Source organism: Pyrus communis, chromosome 15 (assembly GCF_963583255.1).
Source record: "Pyrus communis chromosome 15, drPyrComm1.1, whole genome shotgun sequence".
Taxonomy (NCBI): Eukaryota; Viridiplantae; Streptophyta; class Magnoliopsida; order Rosales; family Rosaceae; genus Pyrus; species Pyrus communis.
In genome coordinates, this window is record NC_084817.1 from 13001897 (window position 1) to 13022231 (window position 20335).

Consider the following 20335-nt stretch of genomic DNA (forward strand, 5'->3'; position numbering starts at 1 on the left):
CACAATGTAACATCTTCAATCATCAACTAATTCGCAACTGCATCATTAGCCCTTTTTTTTTTTTTGGCAAGCAAAAGTATATGAAAATTTTGAGAGAAAGATTGGTGGAGAGTATTTAAAAATAATTAAAATAAACACACGACACAAGAAAACCTAAGGTTATGAATCCACCAACAACAATCCTATTTACTTTTCGTAGAGCCAACTACTATCAAATTACCATGCCAATGTTAAAGGTTGTTCTTTCTAAGGTATGAATCAATCCGTGGTCATGCATCAACTCTTGTATCTCTACATGATAATTCTATCCTACTGGTTAGTGATGCGAGATTTTTACGCACACAAATTAAACCCTTTTTTTGTCAATTGTAGTATAGGTATAAGTAGGGATCGTTCTGGACCGGGGATTAGGAGGGATTGTTAATCACTTGGATTTGACTCAAAAACGTAAAAACACAATATAAAACACTATACTAGACTCAAAGAATGCAAAACTAAACTTTAAAACACTAAGACAAACCAAAGACTCAAAATGCTTTAAAAACACAAACTAAAATGATTTCTAACTAAATTGAACAATAAAGTAAAGGGGGATTGAGTTTTGGACGAATTTGAAAACAAAACAAAAACTTGGAAACAAAACAGATTGTAAAACGAAGAATGATGAGAAACTAGTTAGAGGGTTCCTTATCCACACATGAACATAAGCATATAATTTGACTCCCAGTTATGGCTTCAACAAACGATGAATGACAATGCTCCAAGTTAATTAGGTCCGCTTAAATTAACTTTCAGATTTCCCTAGATTCATTGGATTGAATGGGATACGCATTACAACCAAATTATTCCTAATCAAAGTCCCTAACATGGAATACGCATGATAGAGACATTCAACAAAGATCATTAAGTTCAACGGAAATCATAAACATCGACTAGGCATTCATAACTATGGAATACGCATGTTAATCCAGCCTAGGGTTTACTAAACACAATCGTGACTAGCGATTTTTACTACTCATGAATATAAGTTCATAACGATTAGGTGAAATTCCCTTATATCCTAGCATCAAGTTTAGGCATGCAAATAAAGTGTCGACCCTCAACCCACATACATAAACAAGTTCTTAATCAAAACAGAAAAGTAAACCACATCTAAGGTTCATGAATTCATAACTGGAGTAAATCAAATCATAACCAACATATGTCCATGGCTTCAAATTCGCCTCTAACTAAAAAGAAATTAGTTCCACATGTTTAACATAATTGAACAACAAGTTAAATTAAACATGAAAACAGAAACAAGAAAAGAAAGAACAAATTGAGGGAATTGAATGGATGGAAAGTTAGCTACGGGGTTCATCTCCACATATGTTATACTTGCATAATAAAACGATTTCCAATTGCATTTCAATAAATCATTAATTCTCAATGCTCCAAGTTAATTAGATCCGCTTAAATTAACTTTCAAATCTTCCTAACGTTATTGAATTGGATGATTGCATACGACAACCCAAAACATTCCCCACAAGTCCCCTACATGATTGCATAATATAGATACAAGCAAGAATCATTACGCTCTATGAAAATTATAAGTGTTGACGAGGCATTCGTTACTATGGAATACGCATGAAACTTATGCCAAGAATTCGTTTAATGCGATTGTTTATAAGCAACCTCCACTACTTGTGAATATAAGTTCGTAACTATTAGGTGAAACTCACTTATATTCTAGCGTCATATTCATGCATGAAAATTAAGTGTGCACTCTCAATAAACATACATAAATAAGTTATCAATCAAACAGTTAAACGAATTGAATCCACAACTTATGAAACGCAATTAGAAGTAATCAAATCAAAATGCAAGCATAAACATATATTTCGAATTCCCCCCTAGCCAAGGGGGTTTAGTTCCTCATGGTACAAAACAAAGAGTATTGAAATTAAACATTGAAATCAAAGAAACACCTAAACATTCCAACAACTCAAACTTGAATTGTATGAACGTTTAGGCCCTCTTATCTTCCTCTTCGTTGTAGCACAAGGTCTAAGGATAGTTTGATGGTGTGAATGGTTTGGGGAGTGGTGAAAATGGAAGGATGGTGTTTGGATTGTAAGGGAGGGCACGGCACAAGGGAGTTTGATGGTCTACATTCTGAATATGGAAGAATGTATGAATGAGGTGTATGATGCTGGAAATGCAAAGAAACTCACGGCAAAAGGGGGAAGTGTTTGTGTTGTGGTATGTACAATGGAATGGAAGTGTGGGATTGAATGCCTGTGGCTGATTTATGAAGAGTGAATGCATGTGGCTGATAGGTATGAATGATTATGGATGCATGTGCAATGTTTTAAAGGATGGAATGCATGTGAATATGATGGAAATCTGATGGGAACTCACGGCAAGGATGATTTCTGGTGGTGAATGGGTGTATGTTTGAATGATTAAAGGGACATGTGGGTTGGAAATGATGAAGGAAATGCATGTGAGTGACAACTAGATATGTTGATGAATGCATGTGGAATGTTTGTGGTGAGTGAATGTGCACGGCAATGAGTGATTTCTGGTGGTGAATGGGTGATGCAATTGCATGTGGATTAGGTTGTGAAAGCATGTGAATGCATGTGTTGATTTATGAAGATGCATGTGCAATGAAGTGGAATGACAGCTAGGTTGAATATGCATGTGGAATGGCTTCATTTCTGAAATGTTGAATGATTACTTGGTAAGGGGATGCACGGCATGGGTAGTGTTTGTGTGAATGATGGCAGATTTGTGTGGATGATATGTTTAGGGTCTTGTAAGGGTGGAAATGCATGTGGAGTGCATGATTGTTTATGATGATGTGCACGGCAAGGTTGGAGAAATGATTATGGATGCATGTGTTGAAGTGGTGATGAATGTGGATTAAAGGAATGCATGTGCAATGGATATAGGAAAGGTTTAAATGTCCTAGAACTAAAGAGAACAAGGCTCCAACACTTTGGTCTTCAATTAGGTCTTCAATTTCGTCCAACACTTTGGCTCCAAGCATAAGATATCCATCCTTAGCCCAAAAGTGCTCCAAAAGTCTCCAAAATGCATCTTTTTGCTCCTTTAGCCCTTTGGACCTACAAACACACGAAAATAGCTTAAAGTACTAAAATTACTAAGTACTAGCAACATAAATGCAAGAAAACAAGCAAACTAAGGCGCATAAATATGCTCCTATCAGTTAGGCATATAATTAAACACATAAAAACCCATTACGAGTAGAAGAATCATGTCAACCAAGTAGGACTAGCTTGATATTGGTCATCTTCACGAGTTTGTCTACTCTTCTTAATCTTAGTTCCAATAAACCTAATTGATTGGTCATCCATATAGATTTATCTATCTATCTAGATATAAAATTCCTAAAGGTGATTAGTCATTAGAAATCCAAATCTAGAATAAAATACCCACAAAGATTAAGATGTTATGGCTTCACCATTAACAAAGTACTTAGCAAATATTCATGTCATGGCTTCACCATAAACCTTACAAAAAACTTAGTTATACATAGAAATAAAAATAAAAGAAAGATAGAACACGGAGTCCATGGAAAAGCACGTCGATCCCCAAGCTCTTCTTCATAAATTGTGGAGATGGTGAATGGTGTAGTAGTGTGGTTGGTATCAAGGAATGCGGAGGTGATGTCAAGATCTTAGGGCACCTTATATATACTAGAAAAACCCTAAAACAAACTCCTAACAATTAATCACACAAACTAGGAAAAAAATCTTTCTTGGCTTGGGAAACATATCATTTGTCTTGCATGCCACATTTGGGGTCGATTTATCTTTTGGAAAATTCTGTAAAATACAAGAAACGTAGCTTTATCTCTTATTTATCCAAGCATATATTGCACGCTACTAGGAAAATCGAGAAAGCCTTGGAAAACAACTTATGGGGGATTGATTTGTAAAACTAGAATGAATGATTTCATGGAAAATTATGAAATTTGGACACAACAACGTTCAGCCTCTTAGCGTCCTTCTCCAATTAACCTTGCATCAAAACTCTTCCAGAAAGTCAAATTATCACCAAAAACATTCTAAGTGTGCAGATTGGCTAAAATTAAGGAAAGGAAAGCAATAAGGCTCTTTTATTATCAATTTCTTAACAAAACTTAGGGATAATTAACATGAAAATATGATAAATAATACACCTATCATAAACTATAACAAAGTTAATTGAGTGGGTCACCACATAGGCTGCCAGTCTCTAAAACGCTGTCAGTGAATCACCCTTACGCGCGAATGATGTACACGTGCTTGACACAAAAAATTTTAAGACGTGGCTGACATCACATCCATTTAGGCTCTCGGGCCTTGGATTTTTGCCTGATTTTTTGCTTGGGCTCCCCTTAGCACCAATTGCCCGAGGTGGGCTGGAGTAATTGGGAGGGGGAGGGGGGTTTGGAATTAAATTGAAGCCTATCCATAAGGCTATTACCCATAGTTGAAGTGCTTTAAGTCCAGATTGAAGAATTTACTTAGATTCAAGAATCTCACCATCACACGAACCTTATCAAAGAACATTAAGTAGGAGCACATTTCATAGATCAGATCACATTCTAAAAGAACGGAGGTTCGAGTTGACACGTTCAAGATCCTGGATCTTCAGCAGGTTGATGCAAATATCCTTCCGTGCAGCTTTCAGTAGCCTCTTAGATGCAGCTAGCTTGAACTTCAAATCTTCAACTTCTTGGATAACTTCTTCCAACTGAACATAAATAAGGGCATAAACATTAGACCCTATCAAACTAGCAAGCTCAGACTTCAACTTTTCAATATTTTTTGTAGCCGAGCGAGCTATGACCACCATCACCGCTTTAACCTCTTTCGTAGCATAAACTACAGCTAGGCTAATAGGCATAGCCATAACAACCAAGATCAAAGTCTTATGCATGGTGGCAAGGAGAGAGACGCATGACGCTTCACAAATGAACCCAAAATGACTACTTTCCCAACACTCTTAACAAACTTGGCATAAACATAGGGTCCTTAAGCAGGTCAACCTCAAGCAGTGCACAAATTTTAGGTAACTCTTTAGGAGTAGACCTTTTGGATTCTTTACAACTTCCCTCAGAAACAGTTTCTTCCTTCTCAGCAGGTGGAACCGGTATCACAACATAAGGAGAAGCAGGCCTATGTGTCTTCTTAACAGACGAATCCATCTTTCCACTCATCATACAGGTGACCTTTTGGAAGCCAATCCAGGCTTAGCTCCAAACAAACATTCCAACACAAACCCATATGCTGGGGCTAGCACAACTTCTACATTGAGCGATCTTCTCATCTCACGTTTTAGCCTTCTTAGGAGTAGCAAGCTTCGTATACACAGACTTAGTAACCTTTTTCTTTCCTTTGGGAGAAGATAGGTCGATGACATGTTTTTCAGTAGTGGCCGAACTCCTACGGGCAACGAAAAAAGTCATTGGCTTCTTCTTAATTGGTGACTTTCGACCAAGTGGCTTAGACCTCGTTTTTCCGCCCTCACTGGTAGCCTACTCAACAGAGGCGATCAGACGGGTAAGCACATGATCCTTCTTGATCTCTTCTTTCAGAAGTAGCCCACCTTTCTCCTAGCGAAGAAGACTGAGTAGCCGGCGACACTGACAATACTCAGCATGAATGCCTAAGGCGATATGCATTTTCTTCATGTCTGACATAGTCTTTGGACTTGAGCCAGATTTCGAATCTGTACAAAGAAAGGAAGACATTCAATAACTTGAAGTCAAGAGCAACTCAACAAAAATACAAAGGCAAGTCAAGAACGAAGCAGCTAATCGACCATAAAAAAAGAAGTCGGGATAGCATTTGGAAAACATTGAGCAGAAGGGTACTTTATGGTTCAAATCACCTCCTAAAAGAAGCACGACATGGGAAAGGTGAACCCCAGCACAAAGTAGTAAAAGTTGAACTTAATGGCTCTCTTTTCTACTCTACCAGCCTCACTACATGGTTTATGGATGTCCCTTCCTTCACTTGCTTCACACAGACTCGAGGTTGGACTGCATGTTTGTATGTCTCAAAGAACTCCCAAAATAGCTCATTGAATCAAATCTTAACACAAGTGGCCTTAGAGTAGCGAATGGTATTAAAAGACCCCATTGGCGGTACAAGGACGAATGATATTTGTACGGTTAGACAGAGGTATATTGATGAACTCATGCATGAAAAATCACAAGAACAATATTCAGAAGACGATTCAAATAAGAGAAGAAACAAAAAATATGGACAACAAGGAGCAAGAGGCACCAGACCACAATCCAGCACCCTACTGTCAAGGCGAGGGGTTTAGCCTGTAACTCTTCGCGCCTTAGCCCAAATTAGTAGAAGCCCTGCCGAACCTCCATTCTCCTTCTCTCTTTCGGCCTAAGTTAATAAAAGACCTGCAATCTCTTTTTCCATTTCCAATAGTTAAGCCCCCGATCTATTATTCCTCTCTCCTCCCAGCGAGACAAGCCCTACAACCCACTTCCTTTAACGTGGTCAAGCCTAATGCCAGGCCCAGCCCACTCCAATCAACCGAGAGGCAGAGCCTCAGTCTCTCTCTTTCACTATTTTTTAGTCAAGTCAGCAAGCCCAACTTGCCTCAACCAGGTCTAACACCGCGCCAGGCCTAGCACATCAACCTGCAGTCCTCAGGCTGATTTAGCCTAGCAATTGTCCCAATCTAGCCACACACCGAGCTCAGCTTGCCTTGTCTTCATCTTCAGTGCCAGTCGAGCCATTTTCTTTAAGCACCGTGGCTTTTAGCCATGCCACCCAACTCCTCAGCTCCGTGCAAAGACATGCTAGCAGCCTGATTGATGTTTTCCTTCCTAGTGCTAAAATAGGTTTAGTATAATGGCACAAGTAAGGGTGTCGAATCCACAGGGACTAATTGGACCTATATAATCACTTGTTTTGCAAGAACTCTTTACTAGAGAAATAAAACTAATCAATGTAGGCAGATTTGTTGTTGTAACTTGAAAGCATAAGGAAATGAAGTAAACACAAAATGAATGAATCAACAGCTAAAAAAATGAGATAGTACCAATGGAGATGAAGCTAGGGATTCGATTTTACCATTGCTAACCCAAGGCCATGCTTGTTGAATCAGATTATACTCATCCATCTACCTATTTCTTGAGTTTGTTTCACTTAGATATGATCAACCATATGATGTGTGGATTTGATCAAATGTCTCTAATCATGAGCCTAATTGTGATGTGCAACTTTGGTTCCTAATCAAGAATATGTAGTGCACAAGAAACTTTTCACAAAACCAAAGGGAACACTCGGCAGGATGTTTGCAAAACATTCCCTTCATTCATTCACATATCCACCAAGATTATGCAAGATGTGTGCTTTAATCTTGGCTAAACAACCTGTGGTTAATTCAAATGATGATCAAGCATTAAAATCAACACACTAAGTCACAATTAAATCGGAGAATGAAACAAGAAATAGATAGATTAAATGAGAATTCTGAATTAACTACATGGCAATCTTGCAAGGCTACATCGAATCCCTAGAGAGAGATTAGTTACACTTCATGTCTACAAAAGGTTTGACATAAAAATATATAACATGAGTGAACATAGGATTAAGAAGAAAGAACCCTTGAAGCAAAACTGATGTCGAAATCCCTTAAGAGTTGCCTTCGGTGTTGGTGCTCCAAGTGTGTTGTAAATGAAGGTGGAGCGGCTAAGGTTGAATGGTTTCTGCGAATGGGAGAGTGTATGGAATGGAATGAAGCCGAGAAGAGATTGTGTAGAAATGGAAGGGGATTTGCGGCAAAGGGAAAGATTGGATGTGTTTATGGTATCTTGTGTATGAAAATGAGATGTCTTTTTTTGTGTATGAATGCATGGGTTTTTATAGGGGGAATGGGAGAATAAGTGGGTGATTGTTTAAGAGTGAATGTGGTTGTTATGATTGAGAGTGCATGTGGATGAAATAATGATGGAAAAAGAGCTAGGTTGTTGGTGTGTGAATGCATGTGTTGAATGATTAGAGTGCATGTGGGTGAATATGTGGTTGAAATGATGAAGTAGGAAGGTGGAAATGCATGTGTTGAATTGGTGGTGCAATGATGAAAGAGTAAGTGCATGTGTGTGTGAATGCATGTGGCTAAGGGTTGTTGATTGGGCTAGAGGTTTTGCATGGCTCAAAGGATTGTTTGATTGGGCTAGGCCCTTTGTTTTATGTCCAAAGTGCATACAAGGCTTTCAAATTCGTCCAACACTTTGGCTCCAAGCATATGTTATCCATTCCAAGCCCAATTTTGCTCCAAAATGCTCCAAAATGCATCTTTTTGCTTCCTTAGCCATATGAACCTAAAAACACACGAAAATGGCTTAAACTACTAAAACAACTATGAATTAACAACATAGATGCACGAAAACAAGCTAAGTAAGTCGCCTAAATATGCTCCTATCAAATTCCCCCACACTTAGCTTTTGCTAGTCCTCGAGCAAAACAAAATAATAACAAATAAACAAAACGACACTAAACAAGTAAAACACAACCTAAACCTTCCAACAACCGTCTTAGGGATTTCCAATGCACATGACAAGTTAAAAATCATTATTCTCACAGATTTTAGCCATCTTTACACTTAAGTACATTCTTAATCATAGTCACCACATACTAGTTCACAATTAAGCAATTAAAACACATTTCAAATGTAGTAACATGCTTTAGAGAATTTACTCAATTCCTTACTAGAATGCACTCTATTTTCACACAGATTTTCTGACTACACACCCTACACTAGTTATATGTGAGAGATTGATGTAAACATGAAAGACTAGTATCTCACATATGTTATAACAAAGAAAGCATTTTCTGGATTTACGATAATGACATGAGCTCATATCAAATCCAAACTCCACATTATTGAACACATAACGATCAAGATAGAAGTCAAAGGGGTGTAACGGGGCTAGGGTATTGGTTAACAATGAAAGGTGAAGGATAAACAAACATTCTTAAAGCAATAGTGAGCAAAGTATTGAATTAGGCACTTAGAATTCCCTTTAGAGCACGGAAAACAACTTTTAGACTAATAGGGGAAATTCAAACAACTCTTATTTTTCTTTTCTTTTTCATTTTTTTTTTTCAATTTTTTTTTCTTCTTTTTTTTATTTTTTTTTATTTTTTTTTATTTTTTTTAGCCGTGCCTCGGCACAACAACTCTCATCAATAATCCTTCCCCCACACTTATTTTCTGCAACATATTAATCAAAAAGGAATTCATTTTCCGTCATGCTTACTATGCTTTAAGAACAAAGGCATGGATGGTCCTATCCTAGGCTAGGTAAGGATAACATGGGTTAAAGAACATAGGCTAAACAAGGCTCAAAGGGGTTAAAACTTACAACAAATACGAAATATGGGAAGTAAGGCTATTTGGCTATGGTGGCAACTACACAACTTTATCTTGATATATGTTATGCAATTCAATGTCATGCTTTGAATGAAATGGATATAAGTTCTAGCATTTAGTTCTATCATGATACAATTGCATTCTAAGTAGCAACCAAGCAAGGAATAATGAGATCATGCAACAACTTTAGAAAACAAAGAATCACAGAAAATAACTCTCCAAAGAAGGTAATGGCTCGAGTCTCACAAGGTTGTAGCGTTTGTTTGAGTTCCTTCCTTCAAGCATGTCACAAATTTTTTTTTTTATTTTTTTTTTATGATTGCATGTGAAGTCATACATTATAACCATAACCAAGCATATACCAAGAGTAAATCAAACTTTCATCCATGTTTATAACTCTCTTTAACAGTCATGCAATTACAAACCAAATCCTTATCATTGTGTTGGAAGGTACCCTAAGACACAAACACACAAAAAGCACTTAAAACACTCTTTTTAGGCTTTTCAAAACATTTTTTTCAAATTTTTATGTGATTTTCGGAGTTATAAAACAAAACACACTAAAACACTCTAAAACAATTTAAAAACACCTTAAAACAGCAAGGAACAACATTTGAAGTTATGGGTGATAAAATCCCACGAATTTGCATTAACAACATTAGTTACCCCCCCCCCCCCCCCCCAACACTTAAATCAAACATTGTCCTCAATGTTTTAAGCATAGATTCACACAAAACATAAGTAAACACACAAAAAGCACTTAAACATACTAAACATGGCAAAATGTAATTAACAAAGAGAAGAGTTTAGGGACGCAAATCTGGTTATGGAGTGTAAATTCCCTCTTCTCCTTGGTGATTGCATTGAGGCTTTTATCTTTGTGATTCCACAGGCTTACTCTTGAACTGGTTTCCGCCCATCGTTGATTTTCCTTTGTGCTACATAATCTTGAACTGGGCAGCAGGATTCTTTTGGTCTTCCCCGAAGGTCTAAGCTTACCCCTTTTATCTGTTTCTTTGTTCAATCTTTGCAGGAGTGGTCCCTTCTCTGGAAGTGTATCAACCGTTGAAGATGACTACTCGAGAGCAATGCTAGGTAAGCAATCAGGAATAGATTCCAGGCAGTTGGCTCCAGAACAGAAGACTGACTCCAAGTGCTGGCTGATTGCTTCTTTCACTTTGCCATGCGAGTAAGAACAAGGACAAAGAAAAAGACAGGGAAAGAGCATGATATGAGATACTTTTGCTTTTGACCTTGATGATATGAGATACCTTTGCTTTTGAAGAAGCGGTGAATGAATCAGCACACTTCAATCCGTCGTTTCCTCCTGGGTCATCTGTACTCTAGGCATCTGGTATCATCTTTGGGGAAGAAGAAAGAATTGAGTATTTCGAAAGGCTTTGCTGGGAGTGCGCCCTCAGAGGTGAGGGAGAGTTGGGCATTTTCTTCAGGTTTTCCTTGCCATAAAAGATGAAGGTCGACATATATAGAGATAATAACAAGTGGTGGTACCATTCTTTTACCCTTGTCGACAGACGTTTTGATCCCGCAAATCCGGCTTTTTGAAATATTGGCGCCTCTTCGATCTTTGAAGACGCCTCTTCGATTTCTGAGCAGGCGCCCCTTCGATTTCTGAACGACGCCCCTTCGCTTTCTGAATGACACGTGGTAGTGCAGATGCGGCTCCTTTTGACAAAGCTGCACGCGTCTTCTGAAAAGCAGAGAAAGCGTCGCCGAACTTTGCGCTTGTCGGCTAAAGATGTGTAGTTGCGATGATGGCCTCCACGTGTTTTCAGCTTTGTCAGAAATCTTTTGACAAAGTTGAACGCGTTTTCTGAAAAGCTGAGGGAGCGTCGCCTAACTTACGCCGGAAAATCCGGCTCTTTGAATCGGTGGACGCGTCGCTTTGGCTTTTTATAGAGCTATCGATCACTGCCAACATACACACTCTGAAGATTTCCCATTCTTGAAAATCGTCTCCGGCCCTTCGAAATTTAACTCCATCCACCCCTTCTCATTGAACACTTTTGAAAAATGACTAACTCATCGAACCTTAGCTTAGATTTAAGTCTCAGCAGCGATCCGGTTGCGCCCCGTCAAGGTAATGTATGGCGCCCTTCTTTTTTATCTTCTAATGGTCCTCTTTCAGGTGAAGACTCCATGATGACCGATGTAACAACAGCTACGATAGTAGCTAGGAACCTCCTTACTCCTAAGGACAGTAGGCTGCTTTCAGGACGGTCCGATGAGTTGGCCGTTCAAGAGTCTCTCGCTCTCAGCGTTCAATGTGCAGGCTCTGTGTCCAACATGGGCCAACGCCTGCTTGCTCGGTCCCACCAAGTGGAATCGTTGATGGCAGAGGTGGAAAGTCTTAAGCAGGAGATCAAACAGCTTAAGTACGAGAATAGAAGTTTGCATGTGCTTGCAAATAACTATTCGTCGGGCATGAAGAGGAAGCTTGATGAACTGCAAGAATCTGAGGGTCGAATTCACAGTGACCGTCAAAGGCTTGCGGCTTATCTCCAGAGGCACCTTTTTCCTGGGTCATCCAGCGTTTGGCCAAGTATTGAGGCCTGGAATGCTCCCGCTCCGATGCCTCCCGCTTCGATGCCTTCTGCTCCGACGCCTTCTGCTCCGACGCCTCGTAGTGGGGCTTCACGTAAACATCCTTTGTGAAGGCTCATCTTTCTGCCATGTTTTTTTTTTTTTTTTTTTTTTTAATCAAATCAACCGGCATGGAATTGATCTTTGAATGGAGGGTGATACTTGAAATGATCCGGTAATGGTTTAAATTCTAGAGTGGATGCCTGAATCATTAACAACATATTGGTATAAAAGAAAATTGAAATTCGGGAAGGCGGCTTACCTTTGAGCTCCGACATGAACTTAAAAATAAACACCCCTTCGAAAGTTATGACATGTCCCGTGTCATAAAACCCTTTTTCATAGCAACCCAATAGTTTGTCTACAAACATAGCCCTCATATACATTCCTATTAGTAAGCAAAAACACACTTAGTAAGCAAAAACACACTTAACCAAAACTAACACAACTAACACAAAAAAACACAAACCTTCAATCCCACACCCAAACCTAACCAAAGCATTGTCCTCGATGCTTAAAATTGTATGTAATGCAAGTAGGCAAAGAATATGGAATGGTGACAACATAAACACAAAATGAGGAAAAAACACAAACCACACTAGGTTGCCTCCTAGTAAGCGCTTTATTTAATGTCTAGGCAAGACATGGTAGCTTGTTCACGGTGTTGTAAACTCAAGAAAATCTACAACTTGATAAACTTGCTCTTCCTCCACTTTCTCCAAATATGGTTTCAATCGCTGCCCATTGACTTTAAAAGAGGTGCCATTCTTCATGTTCTCTATCTCCACAGCTCCGTGGGGAAATGTTTGCAGCACCTTAAATGGTCCCACCCACCTAGACTTCAATTTACCTGAAAAAAGTCTCAAACGTGAGTCATACAACAGTACTTTCATACCTTGGTGAAACTCCTTCCGTAGGATGGCCTTGTCATGATAGAGCTTAGTCCGTTCCTTGTAGATTTTGGCATTCTCATATGCTTCATTTCTGAGTTCTTCCAACTCATTAAGTTGGAGCTTCCTTGCTATTCCAGCATCCTTGTAATCAAAGTTGAACTTCTTGATGGCCCAATATGCACGGTGTTCAAGCTCCATTGGCAAATGACAAGCTTTCCCAAACACAAGGCGATAAGGGCTCATGCCAATGGGGGTCTTATATGCTGTTCTATATGCCCATAGTGCATCATTCAACCTCAATGACCAATCCTTCCTTGTAGGGCTTACGGTCTTCATCAAAATGTTCTTGATCTCCCTATTGCTAATCTCCACTTGTCCTGAGGTTTGAGGATGGTACGGGGTTGCCACTTTGTGGTTGATGTTGTACTTCTTCATCAAGGATTCAAAGGGTTTGTTGCAGAAATGGCTGCCACCATCACTAATAATAGCTCTTGGGGTTCCAAACCTACAAAAAATCACATCTTTAAGAAAATTCAAAACAACCTTATGATCATTAGTTATTGTAGCAATGGCTTCAACCCATTTGGATACATAATCTACTGCCACTAATATGTATAAGTAACCAAAAGAGGATGGAAATGGTCCCATGAAATCGATTCCCCAAACATCAAAGAGCTCCACCACCAAAATGTTGTTCAATGGCATCTCATTTCTTCGGCTAATGTTCCCCATTTTCTGGCACCTATCACACTTAGAACAAAAATCAAAAGCATCTTTGAATAAAGTAGGCCAAAAGAAACCAGATTGTAAAACCTTTAGAGATGTCTTTTTGGCACCAAAATGTCCTCCACATGCCAATGTATGGCTGAACGTTAGAATGCTTTGTTGCTCACTCTCTGGGACACACCTCCTAATGATTTGGTCAGGGCAATATTTAAACAAATATGGTTCGTCCCAAACGTAGTGCTTTACCATGGCAAGGAACTTCTTTCTTTCCTGAAAAGAAATGTCATTTCTAATTATACCACAAACAAGATAATTAACAAAATCAGCATACCATGGTTCTTTTTCTTGAATAACAAGGAGTTGTTCATCAGGAAATGATTCATTTAGAGGCAAAGGTTGTCCAACTCCATGGTTTTCATTGAGCCGTGACAAATGGTCAGCCACAACATTATCACTTCCCTTCTTATCTCGAATTTCCAAGTCAAACTCTTGTAGTAAGAGTATCCATCTAATTAAGCGTGGCTTAGCATCCTTTTTTGTCATCAAGTACCTAAGGGCTGCATGATCAGAAAACACAATAACTTTAGATCCAACAAGATATGACCGAAACTTCTCTAAGGCAAAAACAATAGCAAGCAACTCCTTTTCAGTTGTGGAATAGTTAAGTTGAGCATCATTTAGAGTCCGGCTTGCATAGTAGATCACGTGTGGGAGCTTGTTCACCCTTTGCCCTAAAACTGCACCAATAGCATAGTCAGAGGCATCACACATTAATTCAAAAGGTAAAGACCAATCTGGTGCCATAATAATAGGGGTTGAGGTTAATTCATGTTTCAAAGTATTGAATGCATCCATACAAGCTTTATCAAAATGAAATACAACATCTTTACCTAACAGATTGCATAATGGACGAGTGATCATTGAAAAGTTCTTAATGAAACGACGATAAAAACCCGCATGTCCCAAAAAACTTCTTACTCCCTTCACGGTTGTGGGAGCTGCCATATTGGTGATGATGTCAATTTTGGCTTTGTCCACCTCCATTCCTTGGCTAGAGATTACATGCCCCAACACAATTCCTTGTTTCACCATAAATTGGCACTTTTCCCAATTGAGAACCAAATTTGTTTCCTGACATCTTTGAAGTACTAAAGAGAGATGGTTAAGACATTCATCAAAAGAGGAACCAAACACTGAAAAGTCATCCATAAATACCTCAATGAATCTTTCTACCATGTCAGAAAAGATTGCCAACATGCATCTTTGGAATGTTGCTGGAGCATTGCAAAGTCCAAAAGGCATTCTCCTATATGCAAATGTGCCAAACGGGCAAGTAAAGGTAGTTTTCTCTTGATCCTCCGGAGCAATTGCAATTTGATTGTAACCTGAGTAACCATCAAGAAAACAATAGTGTGAGTAACCTGCCAATCTCTCAAGCATTTGATCTATGAAAGGCATAGGAAAGTAATCTTTTCTAGTGCTAGAATTCAACTTCCTGTAATCGGTGCAAACACGCCAACTAGCCGTGGGCTTTGTGGGCACAAGCTCTTTGTTTTCATTCTTCATCACCGTGATTCCCACCTTCTTAGGTACCACCTGAATAGCACTCACCCATTTGCTATCAGAAATGGGATATATGATCCCCACATCTAACAACTTCAACACTTCATTCCTCACAACTTCCTTCATGTGTGGATTGAGCCTCATTTGTGGTTCACGGGTTGACTTTGCTCCCTCTTCCAAAAGAATCCTATGCATGCACATGGTAGGGCTTATTCCCTTGATATCTGCAATAGACCAACCAATAACTGATTTGAACTCTTTTAACACCCTAATTAGTTTATCTTCTTCATTTGGGGTGAGGTCAGAAGTTATGATAACTGGAAGAGTTTCAAATTCAGCTAGATATGCATACTTTAGATGTGGTGGAAGTGGTTTAAGTTCAAGTTTTGGTGCCTTAACAGTGGAAGGGGTTAAATGTGACCTCGATGGTTCTAAAGGCTCTAAAAGAGGTAAAATATTCAAAGGATACGGTGCCAATGCTTCCAAGGCAGCTACCTCTTCCATGAGTGCATCTTCTTCATTAAACTCATCTTGAGATTGACTCAAAACAGTTTGTAATGGTTCATTAGATTGTGTCTGCAAGAACTTAGAGAAAACAAGCGAATCAAGCACATCAATAGCATAACAATCAAGAGATGAAGAAGGATGTGAAAGAGACTCAAACACTTTGAATTGAACGGTCTCTCCTAGCACTGTCATAGTGAGGAGTCCATTTTGCACATCAATGATGGTCTTGGCCGTGGCCATAAACGGTCTCCCAAGCAAAATAGGCAACTCTCGGTCATGTATAGGAGCTTCTTCCATGTCCAACACTACAAAATCCGTAGGCAAGATTAGTTTATCAATTTGAACTAGAATATCCTCTACTATACCTCTTGGATATTTCACGGATCTATCCGCAAGTTGTAATGAGATGGTGGTGGCTTTCAATTCCCCCAAACCTAGTTGAAGGTACACGGAATAAGGCATTAAGTTGATGCTAGCACCTAAGTCAAGCATCGCCTTCTCTACCTTCTTGTCCCCTATGGTGATGTTGATAGAAAAACTTCCTGGATCCTTGAGCTTTGGTGGAAGTTTTCTTTGCAACACGGCACTTACATTCTCGGACACCACTACCTTCTCATGTGGTCCATACTTCCTTTTGTAGTTGTTTAACTCTTTGAAGAACTTCCCATAAGCTGGCATGTTCCTAATGACATCAAGCAAAGGTAAGTTAACATTTACCTTACTTAGAATATCAAAAATCTCCTTAAATGACTTATCCTGCTTGCTCTTGGCAAGTCTTCCAGGGAATGGTATTGGTGGAGTGTAAGGTTTCTCGGCCTTGTGAAGATTTGGTGCTTCAAACGAGGGAGTAGCATGGCTTGGTTCCTCATTTGGTTTCTCATTTTCTCCTTGAGTAACCCCTGCATTCACATGATCAGATTCATTAGTAACTTCATTGCCAACTCTATTATTGATAACCTTACCACTTTTAAGTGTAGTGATTGCTTTGGCTTGCTCTTGGTTCCTTTGGAGTATCACGGGTTGGCTTGGAAACTTTCCAACCTCTCTTTGGCTCAAGGCATCTGCAATCTGCCCCAATTGTGTCTCCATTTTGGTTAGAGCCGCCGAATGTTGTTGGAGAGTGCTATTGGTGGTTTGTTGGAATTGCAAGGTATTTTGGGCTAACAATTTAACCGTATCCTCAAGAGTAGGTTTTGGTTGGAAGTTTTGGAATTGATTGTTGTTCTTCCACGAAAGATTGGGATGATCTCTCCAACTTGGGTTATATGTATTGGAATACACATCATTCCTTGGCCTTTGATTGTAAGAATTCATGAGGTTCACTTGCTCTTGGACATACTCGGGGTAAGCCTCCCTAGATGGACATTGATGAGTAAGGTGGCTTGGTATGTTGCAAATGGCACACACTTCACTTGCTTTTGGCACCATGTTGAGCACGGATTCAAGCTTCTTTTCTAGGTTAGCTACCTGCAAAGAAAGATCATGATTAGAGCTTGTTTCATATACTCCAACTCTCTTACCCCTTACATCTTTGTGTTGAGCATTAGATCCCAACATCTCATAAATGTTATATGACTCTTGAGCATTCTTTTTCTTCAACGCTCCACCTGCTGCATTATCCACAGTTGATTGACATGTTTGGGTTAGTCCATCATAGAAAATTTGCATTTGTAAGTGAAGAGGTAACCCATGGTGTGGACATTGCAACAAAAGGCCTTTAAAGCGCTCCCAACACTCATTGAAAGGTTCTCCATCATCTTGTTTGAAGTTGAAGATTTGTCCCCTTAATGTGGCTGTCTTTTGAGTGGAAAAGAACTTTTCCAAAAACTTCTTAGCCACGGCATCCCATGTGGTGAGTGAACCAGGTACTAGAGTCATTAACCAACCCTTGGCCCTATCTTTCAAGGTGTAAGGGAACACTCTCATCCTCAGATTTGCTTCACTTACTCCTTGTAAAGGTAAACCACTCACAACATTGTAAAATTCTTTAATATGAGCTAAAGGATCTTCATTAGGTAAGCCATAAAAAGAAGGAAACATATGGAAATGTGAAGATTTAAGATCATAGTTTCTAGCTTCTGTGGGCAGCAAGATGCATGAAGGTGAATTTGGTATGATTGGTTGAGCAAAATCCTCCAAAGCTCGAAGATCATCTTGGTCGCCCGCCATCTCTTCTTCTCTTTCCCAATTAAAGTGCTCTGATCCTTCACTTGTTGGACTAGACGATTTCCCTTCCTCTTCTTCACGGACAATGGAGGAACTTGTTGGCACAAAGCTTTCCAAAGTGTTGCCTTTTAACCGTTCAATTCTTTGGCCTAATTCAGCAAGTCTATTTGACATATACTACCTGAAACAAGATAAAACAAGTTTTGAATAAAAATCAGAAATCTACTTAAAATGAAAAGAACAAGGTTTAATATCAAAACAAGCAATTATAAGGGACTGAAATCAGTCCCCGGCAACGGCGCCATTTTGATTGATGTTTTCCTTCCTAGTGCTAAAATAGGTTTAGTATAATGGCACAAGTAAGGGTGTCGAATCCACAGGGACTAATTGGACCTATATAATCACTTGTTTTGCAAGAACTCTTTACTAGAGAAATAAAACTAATCAATGTAGGCAGATTTGTTGTTGTAACTTGAAAGCATAAGGAAATGAAGTAAACACAAAATGAATGAATCAACAGCTAAAAAAATGAGATAGTACCAATGGAGATGAAGCTAGGGATTCGATTTTACCATTGCTAACCCAAGGCCATGCTTGTTGAATCAGATTATACTCATCCATCTACCTATTTCTTGAGTTTGTTTCACTTAGATATGATCAACCATATGATGTGTGGATTTGATCAAATGTCTCTAATCATGAGCCTAATTGTGATGTGCAACTTTGGTTCCTAATCAAGAATATGTAGTGCACAAGAAACTTTTCACAAAACCAAAGGGAACACTCGGCAGGATGTTTGCAAAACATTCCCTTCATTCATTCACATATCCACCAAGATTATGCAAGATGTGTGCTTTAATCTTGGCTAAACAACCTGTGGTTAATTCAAATGATGATCAAGCATTAAAATCAACACACTAAGTCACAATTAAATCGGAGAATGAAACAAGAAATAGATAGATTAAATGAGAATTCTGAATTAACTACATGGCAATCTTGCAAGGCTACATCGAATCCCTAGAGAGAGATTAGTTACACTTCATGTCTACAAAAGGTTTGACATAAAAATATATAACATGAGTGAACATAGGATTAAGAAGAAAGAACCCTTGAAGCAAAACTGATGTCGAAATCCCTTAAGAGTTGCCTTCGGTGTTGGTGCTCCAAGTGTGTTGTAAATGAAGGTGGAGCGGCTAAGGTTGAATGGTTTCTGCGAATGGGAGAGTGTATGGAATGGAATGAAGCCGAGAAGAGATTGTGTAGAAATGGAAGGGGATTTGCGGCAAAGGGAAAGATTGGATGTGTTTATGGTATCTTGTGTATGAAAATGAGATGTCTTTTTTTGTGTATGAATGCATGGGTTTTTATAGGGGGAATGGGAGAATAAGTGGGTGATTGTTTAAGAGTGAATGTGGTTGTTATGATTGAGAGTGCATGTGGATGAAATAATGATGGAAAAAGAGCTAGGTTGTTGGTGTGTGAATGCATGTGTTGAATGATTAGAGTGCATGTGGGTGAATATGTGGTTGAAATGATGAAGTAGGAAGGTGGAAATGCATGTGTTGAATTGGTGGTGCAATGATGAAAGAGTAAGTGCATGTGTGTGTGAATGCATGTGGCTAAGGGTTGTTGATTGGGCTAGAGGTTTTGCATGGCTCAAAGGATTGTTTGATTGGGCTAGGCCCTTTGTTTTATGTCCAAAGTGCATACAAGGCTTTCAAATTCGTCCAACACTTTGGCTCCAAGCATATGTTATCCATTCCAAGCCCAATTTTGCTCCAAAATGCTCCAAAATGCATCTTTTTGCTTCCTTAGCCATATGAACCTAAAAACACACGAAAATGGCTTAAACTACTAAAACAACTATGAATTAACAACATAGATGCACGAAAACAAGCTAAGTAAGTCGCCTAAATATGCTCCTATCACAGCCCGTGTCTCTAGATTTCTTATCTTTGGTGTAAAATGGAGAAGAAGATGACAACAATCAACTATTTACGATGGCAAGTAAAGAAGAAAACTAAGGGAGGGCTACAATTTCCTTTTGTTTTCTCTCTTTCTTCTGAGGAGAACAATTGTTCTTTGAATTAATTTAATCCTTCACTTAAGGTACACTTAAATAAGTTCTAGATGCAGTTGGTTTCCCTTTCCTTAAAGACTTTAAATTCAAGTCAAAGATCAGAATCTGAAGCCAATCAGGAAACAACTTTTGGCTCATCCACTCAACTTGGGATTTCCACACCTTTTGCCTTTTTCTGCGAGCAACCCAATGGGTGTTGGGGCATTTGTGGAGAAAAAAAATAATTCGGAAAACATTGAAGCTAACTTATGGGTTTTTTTTTCACAAAGAAGACAAGATTGCCTTTACTAATTTGACGAAGTCCACAAGATTTTCCATGTGTAGTCCAACATCCTTGAAGGCCTGAGCAGCCGATTACAACATCATCAAGCTCCCTTGCCCATGGTAAGGAGAA

The 20335-nt window shown here is 39.0% G+C and overlaps 1 protein-coding gene and 1 non-coding gene across 2 annotated transcripts; one reads left to right on the forward strand and one right to left on the reverse strand.

Moving 5' to 3' along the window:
• Positions 1–5648: 5648 nt before the first annotated feature.
• LOC137717081 (uncharacterized) lies at positions 5649–15320 on the reverse strand (the record flags this gene model as incomplete). The annotated part of the gene is made up of 5 exons (XM_068456393.1): positions 5649–5724; positions 13240–13504; positions 13751–14113; positions 14315–14509; positions 15233–15320. Coding segments are annotated over 5 exons (987 nt in total), but the record flags the coding sequence as incomplete, so codon positions are not given.
• A 2059-nt stretch (positions 15321–17379) lies between these two features.
• Positions 17380–17490, forward strand: LOC137718899 (small nucleolar RNA R71). The gene has a single exon (XR_011065979.1). It is a non-coding gene; the product is annotated as a small nucleolar RNA R71 (small nucleolar RNA).
• The last annotated feature ends 2845 nt before the right edge of the window (positions 17491–20335 follow it).